Below are 10,152 nucleotides of genomic sequence, written 5' to 3'. Positions count from 1 at the left end.
TCCAAGACAACCTCCTTTCTGTCATCTGATCTGTATGAAATTACATAAACTGCTTGAAAGTGTTTCCGTCTCATGACATTAAAATATCATACAGGATGAGGGAAAAATAAGCAGGGTGTTCTTCTTAACATTTTATTTTATTTCACTTGGCTCTTCAATATTTCTGTCAGATTCAAAGATTCATCAGCGCTTTTAGATCGGTTTGTTCTTTTGAATCTTGCAATTCATTTAGATCTTTTTCTGATGATTCTCAGACTCTGAAACAACCTACAAGTTCTACATAATTCACAAGGATGTTTGGCAGGAATTATTTCAAAAGATGCAATACAATATCTATTAAGTATTTCTTAGTAAGTATTTCAGTTGAACACGCATTGTTTATTTCTTGGTTCGGTAAACGGGTCCTGAGAAGCCACGCCCACAGAAACATCTGCGCCTTCCAGCTGCCACCGCCACCAGTATGGAGGTAAATTTACCTCCATACACCAGTTAATCCATCACACCGCCTCTCAGGACCTCGAACGTCATCACATACGTCATCAACACGAGACTCGAGGCGCGCTTCACAGAAATCTTCCTGGATTTTCCTCGACCCACTGGACACATCAGTAGTAAAAATGTCTCCAGTTCAGCCCCAGAGAGAGACGATCGACGAGCAGTTAACTCCTGCTGAAGAAACATTCACTGAGTTTAAAGGAATCATCGTCAAGACCGAGGAAGAGCTCGATGGTCAGCGCAGACTGCTGGATTTCAGCCGGATTCCCCTGATCATTTTACACAGAATAGGTACGAAACAGCAGCGATGCAAACGTCTTACTGATGAGACACGTTAGAGATGTTGGAGAGACGCTGAACTCAGCAACCATTTAAAGGGCTCTTACACCAAACTTTCTTTATTTATTTATCAATTAGAACAAGGAACAACAACTAACTCAGTGATATAAATACACAATTATAACCAATCACACATCCGCAAACTAATTATAGTTTATTCACTGAGATATCTACAGCATGAGTATGAGATTTATATACATAAGGTAATATTACAAGAAAGAAATATATATATATATATATATATATATATATACACACATTATATATATATATATATATATATGATGAAAAGAAGGAATAAGAACAAAATAGAATAGGGCCAACCTAACTATGAGTTAGAGAGGGGATAACTGTCTCTATCTTCGGGCTTTTCAGTTGTTGTGAGCATCTTAATATATGAGGTGATTTTTCAAAAAACTGTGGTTAAGATCTGGCATACCTACAGTCATAAACTTAACGCTTTAACAGAATAATGATAAACCTACAACCATATAAAATATTTTGGAAGCTCACAATAATAAAGCAGATGCTCTGTTGTTTCTGATTCATTACATAGACTGTTATCTGCATCAGTTTTGTAAATATGCCTAAAAAAATCCTTTAAAGGATAAATACTTAAAGTTTTGGGGTGTTATTGTTTAGATTTAGGATGTATAGAAAATCTTAAAAAATTTTCATAAAATCAATAGTTTCTTCTTTCTATAAATTTTATAAATTTTCTTTTTTTTTACAAGGCCAGAGTATCTGGTTTTAGTTGGATGTTGTCTTAAAACAGGGGTCGGCAACCTTTATTACCAAAAGAGCCATTTTACTTCCTCTTTCCCTAAACAAAAATAGTCTGGAGACACAAAAGATAACACAGCTAATAAATTTTAAAATTTCTTTTCATTATTTAACCTGTTACAACAATAGAGTTCAACAATCAGAAGTGTGGTGTACGTGTGTAGGCCTACTTAAAAATAAATTAAACAACAAAACTATGCATTTAAGTCCTTTTCGTACTTATATAAAATTAAATTAAAACGTAGCCCACTTCAATATAAAAAACGTAGATGCAGCTTAGCTCTTTTAATAAAGTAAACGTAAAAATTAGAAGTGTTTTTTGACAAGTCTATTTCAGCGTCTTGTCATCCCCTTCAGGCGTCTTTCTCTGCCAGCAATCAAGCAAAACACTCGAACATAAAATAAAAAACTATATCAACCCCGCATCTAAACTTTCTTTGTTTTTTTATTAATAGCCAATTAAATGCCAGTATTCATACCTGTTTAATATGACTTCTGTTTCTGGAGCTCCATGCTGATCTTCCCTATGTCAGGGCTGTAAGATGCGACTGTTCTTCACATCTTGGCTGCAGCCTCTCATTTGTTAGGCAGGAGTGATATTTGGACATTATTAAGTCCATGTTGGAAAATACTTGCTAACATAAGTACGTTAAACCAAAGATAGGCAGGACTCCAAATGCATACTTTTTCATGTTCACATACGTGTCCTAATTGGCATGTTTGAAAACACAGTTTTTCAGGTTCAGGGGGTTTTTAATATTCCATTTGATTTCTTTAACACGAGTGGACATCTGACTTCTTCGAGATCCACTGTTTATTTATTAATAAATAAATAATTTTTTATATTTATTTGTTTATTTATTTCTCGTTGTCAAAGCCAAGGGAGCCACAAAAAGGAGGTTGAAGGGCCACATGCAGCTCTAGAGCCGCAAGTTGCTGACCCCTGATCGAAGGTGTTAGAACAAAAGTCTTCAGTCAGTTTTAAGGTTTTACAATTTTCTCAAGCAAAAACTGTGTTTTATACAGTTAGTTATTCTAACTTGTTAAGGAAGTTAAAAAAAAGTATTAGAAATATGTCTTATGTTTTTGCTAAAAGAAAGAAATTACAAATCAGATTGTATTTTATGTAATTTGTCAAAAATCCAACTTTCATGAGTTTTCACAAATTCAATAAAGAATTTGCAAATCAAAAACAGTGTTTCAGACAAAAACTCAATACAGGTATAAGACTTTAGTGTGCCTTACTCTAAGCAGTGGCTTCTTCTTTGGTGTGCATCCATGGTCTCCAGGCATATGCAGTGTCCTTTAGACAGTCTGTGTTGACATGATGCCATTGGCATGGCCCATGTTCTTCAGGATGGTCTTATTAATGACCCTTGGATTCTTTTTCACCTCTTTCACCACAGACTTTGTTGTGTATGGTTTCACCTTCGATGTTCTATCACATCCTGAGATTTTCCAGTGTATTTTGAAATAAAACGTACTGTAGCCACAATGAGCTCTTTCAGACATAACTTGCCACCAACTGCAAAGACCTGCTGTTGGGTTTGTCATCATTATTATTATTATTTTGAATATATTTTTGAATATTTAATTTTAGAATTCAATTAGCGGTGGTATTAGGACAATAGAGAAAAGGGTGATTCTAGCTCTGGCATTATTGAACAGTAAAACTCATGGAATAAATTCACGAAATTTCTTAAAATACAAGGATTTATTAGCAAAAATAAGTCAACTCTGTCAAATATATTTCAATTAACAACCTCTATACTATCCTAGAACACTTCAACTAAAACTACCAAGCAAAATGAAAGAATAAGAAATACCACTATAACTATAAACAAATGAACAAGGGAAATTATAAAAATGGTTAAAAACCATGACCAATACAGTAATGCAACATCATATAAGCATTTTTTAAATAAAATATTTTAAAGAATGATTTGCTGAATAAAAATCAACCTTCTGGATAATTTATTCTTAATGATGTTTACTTACCTTTCACATTTAGTAGTTGAGGACCAAGGAGGCAACGAGTACCGCCTATGGACTCATAAGATGGCGGCGAGTCACATGTAAACCTCATGACTGTCTCTAGCTGTTAGTGGTTATATCATTTCGTCCTAAACTAATATTTCCTCTGCCCAAACACTACCTCTTACATGAACCGTTCTAAAGGAGTTCTGAAGGTCGCTGGTTTTGAAAAGCGAAGTTGTCCAGTCATCCATTTGTGGACTGAACTGTACACAAAGGCACATTGCGGCTACTTCAGTGGCCACGGTGCACATTGGTGCTGTCAGGGGGTGGCCACGGCCCCCTCCTGGAATAACATTGGCCACCCCAATGATGAAACTCAGTTGTCCACGTGTCAGCGAACGCACCTGCCTTTTCTGATTACCAGTGAATGCAGCATCAAACGATGGTTAGAGTTTGCTCTGCCAATAATGTTTTAAGTTGCTTGTTTCTACTTGTAGTGTAATGAACCACAGCTCTGTCTCTTTAAATCATTAAGGTTTGAGCTGTCGACCCTGTAAGAATCAGAAGCTGAGTTTAGAAGCAGTTTATCTTTGAGACTGTGCGTCCATAAGACTGGTGAGTTGTGTAAGCTGTTTTGTAAGGATAATTTGTTGATTAAGTTTGTTGTTCTGGACATTTTCTGTTAGCTATGTTAGATATGGCTGACGAATATAAGTTTTTATCTTGAGTTGGTGATTTTTACTATATTTAGTTGACTTTTCAAACTTGATATCCACATCATAAGTGAGTGGAAGAATGAAAAAATGGTATATTTCCTTTGTTACCAAATATAGTTCAGGCTACAAATAAAGGCCTTTGGGCCAGTTAGTTAGGCTTACAATACCGGTTGTGGCTGTAATATTTTATGTACTTACTCATATGAAAAGTTGTGATTACAATGAATTAATATAAGCAAATGTTTTATTTGTGTATTCTGTTTTGTAAAACCACAAACAGCCATACCTGGTACCTGAATCTGCTTATTAAAGAAACCGTAAAGCATCACCTGGCCTGATCATTGACTTGGTGGGTCCTACAGGCATTTCACCAGTGCATGCACTGCTATCAGCACCATAGTAAACTTGTCCTTAATCTTAGAAATTACCGTTACAGTTAATGCATTCAGTCATGTTTAGAACCGTGTTTATCAAACACTGAATGAGGATCCATTTATGTTTATTTTGTTGTTTTCATAGTACTGGAAAGTGTTCTGGAGATGCAAAGATTATCCTGGATGCTCTGCAAAGGAGAAATAAATATCTGGGCCCATCAGAGACTCTCTTCTGGGATTTTTTGATGTCAAGCGCTTCTACATGTAGGCTATGAAACTAAATGCAGGAAAGTGTTCTGAAAAACGCAATTGCTCTTTTCTCGTCAGTCTGAAATGTAAATTTGTAAAAACAAAACGTAAAACACATGGTCTTTGATAGTTTATTGTAGTTCCTATTAATATTACAGCATCACAGCATTTTTCAAAGTCAATCAGTGGTCTTGATTTTGGTGTGCCACCCCAAGATTTTTAATGGCCACCCCATGAAAAATTTCTGGGGTGCCAATGACGGTGCAACGGGGTAGCTCTCGCTAGTGCGTGCATGCAGGAAGGCGTGCGATGCTCTGGTCCCGATGCCTTCTTCTCCAGGCCATGGGGAAAACCGCTTCAGGGTCTCCGCTAGGGGTTTCTGGTTGCTTCTGTGGGCCTCAGAAAGAAAGTCAAGACAGGCTTGTCTTAATCACCCCCTTTTCTTATGATCACTAGAGCATTTTGAGCAGCAGGTCATACTTAACCTTCTATGCACACAATTGGAGGGTATTCAACCGTTGGATCATAGTCATTTTTGGATCCAGGTTGAAGAATAATGCCTTCTCGCCAGCAAGGAGACACTCGTGCGCTCTGCCTCTCCTGCCCGGCTCTCGTTTAAGTTTCGAGTGGAAGAAACTGCCATGTTGGAACACAGTGTTTTTGTTCTGACATAATGACGTCACGGGGAGTCAGCTATAAGTCCTATTCCTGGGCTGGGTTAGGCGTGGTACTGAAAGGTGCAGAAAAGTTCATACCGGACTTTGATTGTGTAATGTTCGTCCATGTTTTCACCCCATGGCTGGGGTCCCAATAGGTTGATGAAGAACAGTTAATCGGGGTAATTAAGGTTGATATAAAACAGCATGGACTATGTGGGTTGGTTAGAACCTTGTATTCTTGCCAAAAATCATCACAATTTGTAAAGGTAATGAATAATTTCAGACATGCTCTTTTACATCTTGGCTTCACTGCAGCTTAGTGGTAACCCTTTTCCACCAACGCAGTTCAGAGATTGTTCAGGTTCCTCACAGTGATTTCAAACTGGTGACGCGTGTTTCCACCAACGAAAAGAGGTTCCAAAGTGCGAACTCTGGTTCAACTCGGGCACTGCAGAATACTTGGTTATTCTGCGCAAACTGTAGCATCACCTATGGGCAGGTTGAAGCTACAGAAAATAGAAGCAACAAGTGTGGAGGGGAAGACGAATAACGTACTGTATAATCATTATTTATGTTTGCAAAAACCCATTAAATACTTATTGTATAACTACTTGTCTCTGTTACACTCTGGGATGCTGAACATATGCAGATGATAACTTTGTACATACCATTGTTCTTGCAGGGAGTTTCCGTCTCCTTTTCCATAGTTTAGAGATTCTCTCTTCGTGCATTAGAAGGCACTTTGCGTGCAGCTTAGGAAGCTCCCCTGTCTTGCTATCAAGCTCCACTCTCATGTTGTGTAACGCCCACTGTTGATGACTCATGCTTGGTCCGCAAAACTGGTGGAAATGCGTGTCAGTGTTCAACAAAACACCAAAGTTTGAAGGCTTGCAAACCGAACCGATTCAAGAACAAGGGTTCTTTCGGTGGAAAAACGCTGTTGGTAGTGGATGTCTTGCAATCTGTGTGCGCGTGTGTGAGTGTGATTGGGTGAATGTGGCTCTAGTGTAAAGCTCTTTGAGTGGCTCATTTGACTGGAGAAGAGCTTCAGTCCATCAAACATTTACATCAAATGTACTAAAACTAAAATCTTTGGCACATTGTGCTATCAAATGTTGACACATCTATTTCCCTTCCAGTCAGGAGAACTGTATTGGTCAAGTTAATTCTCATGCATATAAGTTTGTAATTTTAAAATAGAACCAAGTGAAGCCTGTTTAACTGCTTAACATGATTAAAGTGAAGGGTATGTTGTTTTACTCACATTTATAAGGTTTTGTTTTGTCTTTTTGTCCAGATTTCTCTCAATATTATGTATGTAAAGAGGAGGGGGTTCCCACTGAGCTCAGCAACCAGGAGGGGAACTCCACTTTAAATCAAGAGGGATCAGAACCCCTGCAGATCAAACAGGAGCAAGAGGAACTGGAACATCAACAGTTCAAAGAGGAAGATGAGGAACTCTGCATCAGTCAGGATAAAGAGCAGCTTGTGCCAAAACAGGAGACTGATGACATTTTGGTGATTCCTTCTAATGTGCAAATAACCCACAATGAAAAAGAACCAAACTGGAACCAAATCATCTTTCAGGCCTCTCCTGAAGTTGACAACCAAGATCAAGACCCTGGAGAAAACAGAGATGAAGAGCAGAAACAAAATGATAGATGCCAGAAAACCAAACAGCAGAAAGGATCTGCTGACAGTATGACACAAAATATGCACAGGAAAACTCACCCAGACCAAAGTATATATTCCTGTACAATTTGTGACAAAATCTTTTTTACAAACTGTCACTTGACTAGACACATGAGATCTCACACAGGTGAAATGCATTTCACATGTACGAAGTGTGGAAAAGGTTACACTGAAAGAAGTAGTTTAACTTATCATATGAGAACCCACACAGGTGAGAAGCCTTTCTTGTGTGTGACATGTAAAAAAAGGTTTACTCGTCGAAGCAGTTTAACTAGTCATGTGAGAGGTCACACAGACGAGAAGCCTTTCTCATGTGTGACGTGTAAAACAAGTTTCAGGAGAAGGTCTGATTTAACATGTCACATGAGAACTCACACAGGTGAGAAGCCTTTCTCATGTGTGACATGTAAAAAAACTTTCAGGAACCGATCTGTTTTAACATGTCACATGAGAACTCACACAGGTGAGAAGCCTTTCTCATGTGTGACCTGTAAAAAATCCTTCAGAAACAGTTCTCATTTGGCCCGTCACATGAGAACTCACACAGGTGAAAGGCCGTTTAGGTGTGTTATTTGTGAAAAACGTTTCAGAGATAAAATCGTTTTAACTATTCACATGAGAATTCACACGGGTGAGCTGCCTTTCTCATGTACAATCTGTGAAAAAAGGTTCACCAGTCAAAGCAGTTTAACTAGTCACATGAGAAGTCACACAGGTAAGAAGCCTTTCTCATGTATTACTTGTGAAAAAAGGTTCTCCAGTAGAGGCAATTTAACTTGTCACATGAGAACTCACACAGGTGAGACGCCTTTCTCATGTACAATCTGTGAAAAAAGGTTTACTCGTCGAAGCAGTTTAACTAGTCACGAGAGAACTCACACAGGTGAGAAGCCTTTCTCATGTACGATCTGTGAAAAACGGTTCACGTATAGGGGGGGTTTAATTTATCACATGAGAAATCACACAGGTGAAAGTTCTTTTAGGTGTGTTATTTGTGAAAAAAGTTTCAGTGGTAAAAGCGTTTTAACTATTCACATGAGAGTCCACACAGGTGAGAAGCCTTTCTCATGTACAATCTGTGAAAAAAGGTTTACTCGTCGAAGCAGTTTAACTACTCACATGAGAATTCACACAGGTGAGAAGCCTTTCTCTTGTATAACTTGTGGAAAAGGTTTCAGTAAGAAAAACCTTTTAACTATTCACATCAGAATTCACACAGGCGAGCAGCCTTTCCCATGTACGACCTGTGAAAAAAGGTTCACCAGTAGAGGCAATTTGACTCGTCATGAGAAGTCACACAGGTGAGCAGCCTTTCTCATGTATTACTTGTGAAAAACGTTTCAGTAACAAAACCTTTTAGCTATTCACATGAGAACTCACACAGATGAGAAGCCTTTCTCATGTACGACTTGTGAAAAAGGCTCACCAGTAGAGGCAATTTAGTTTTTCACATGAGAAGTCACACAGGTCCAGTGGCATAATGTGAACCTCTCAAGTCATCAAGGTGCTCTGTAACTTACTGTTTAGAAGACAGAGTAATTACAGCTGGATCACATTTTTAAAATCAAGCAGCTTGGTTAAAAATGCATTTCAAATAAGATTTCTTACTGAAATACTAAAACATTTACCTTCATTCTGACAGTTTAAACTCCAAATTTGAAAGGGATTATTTTTAGGTGAGATATTTACTTATAAGTGCCTTAATTAAAAAGTTGTTAGTGGATGTTTTTTTTCAAGTAAGATATTTATTCATAGTTACTCCTTTTCCACCACCTCAGTTTGGAGCCTGTTCTGGTTCCTGAATGTCATTTTGAGCAGGTGATGCGAGTTTCCACAAACAAAAGGGCTACCAGAGCACGACCATTACGGTTCTTCTGTGCAATCCGTAATGTCACCTATAGGCGGGTCAAAACTGCGGACAATAGAAGCAACAAATGCGGCGATGACAACAAAGGACGTCCTGTATGAATATTCTTTATATGTTTGCAAAAACCTGCTAAACACACATTGTATAACTACTAGTTTCCATTACACTCACAGATGCTGAACATATGCAAATGAAAACATTGTACATACCATTTTTGCACCGAGTCGGCGTCTCCTCTTTCGTATTAAGAGTAAGTTATGGATGCTCTCGTTTTGCATTAAAAGGAATATTGTGTGCAGCTTGGCAAGCTCCATTATCTCGCTACCCCGCTTCCCTCACATGTAACGCTCACTGTTAATGACTTGTTCTTTGGTCCCAAAACTGGTGGAAAGGCGCGTTTGTGCTTAACAAAACACCAAAGGTTGAAAGCACGCGAACCGAACTGGTTCAAGAGTTCCTTTGGTGGAAAAACACTAAGTGGGTCTTAATGAAACAATGGGTTAACATGCTTTCAGATTTAGACTGCAGCGATTTTTAGAGCTTTCAGAGTCTTTCTGTATGTGTCTATCTTTTCTTATACCTTATACTGTGTTTTTGTTCAATTAATAATTTTGGTTAGTGGTTACATGTTAGAGGTGAATGTATGGGCTGGTAAGCTACAAATGAATTGTCCATTGGCATTAATAAAGTTTTTATCTAAATATCACACATTATTTACCATTATTTTCTCTGAGTTTTTGACAGAATCCGTCACGTGGTACGGGCGGTGTGATAGATTAACTGGTGGTATGCAGATCATAGACATTAATACCTGTTCTTCCTCTTTTAACATAATGATTAGCTGGGAACACACTGAGGCTATCCCTTCGGAAATAACAGCTGTTTCAGCATTTCACCCTTTCTTCTATTTATCACTACTTTATTCTCCACACAATATTTCGACTTTGATTATGAAACACAAATTCAACCTCCTTTCTCATAATAGATGTATCTGGAAATCA

At 38.0% G+C, this 10,152-nt stretch overlaps 2 protein-coding genes across 2 annotated transcripts in view; both read left to right on the top strand.

Annotated features, from left to right (window-relative positions):
- The window catches only part of LOC124879308 (zinc finger protein 271-like), a 38,368-nt gene extending 28,511 nt beyond the window's left edge, over window positions 1–9,857 (top strand). The window contains exon 3 of the mRNA XM_047383799.1: window positions 8,653–9,857. Coding sequence (XP_047239755.1) covers window positions 8,653–8,727 — 75 coding nt within the window. The 3' untranslated portion in view covers window positions 8,728–9,857. The remainder of the gene's footprint in view (window positions 1–8,652) is intronic.
- On the top strand, window positions 507–9,857 carry LOC124879316 (gastrula zinc finger protein XlCGF57.1-like). Its single transcript, XM_047383815.1, has 2 exons — window positions 507–786; window positions 6,890–9,857. The coding sequence occupies exons 1-2, from the start codon at window positions 618–620 to the stop codon at window positions 8,587–8,589; spliced, it is 1,869 nt and encodes a 622-aa protein (XP_047239771.1). The 5' UTR covers window positions 507–617; the 3' UTR covers window positions 8,590–9,857.
- Window positions 9,858–10,152: the final 295 nt, after the last annotated feature.

The sequence above is a fragment of the Girardinichthys multiradiatus genome, chromosome 13, assembly GCF_021462225.1.
Source record: "Girardinichthys multiradiatus isolate DD_20200921_A chromosome 13, DD_fGirMul_XY1, whole genome shotgun sequence".
Lineage (NCBI taxonomy): Eukaryota > Metazoa > Chordata > Actinopteri > Cyprinodontiformes > Goodeidae > Girardinichthys > Girardinichthys multiradiatus.
Note: the sequence above shows the minus strand (reverse complement) of the source record. Positions and strands in the feature narration are given on the sequence as shown.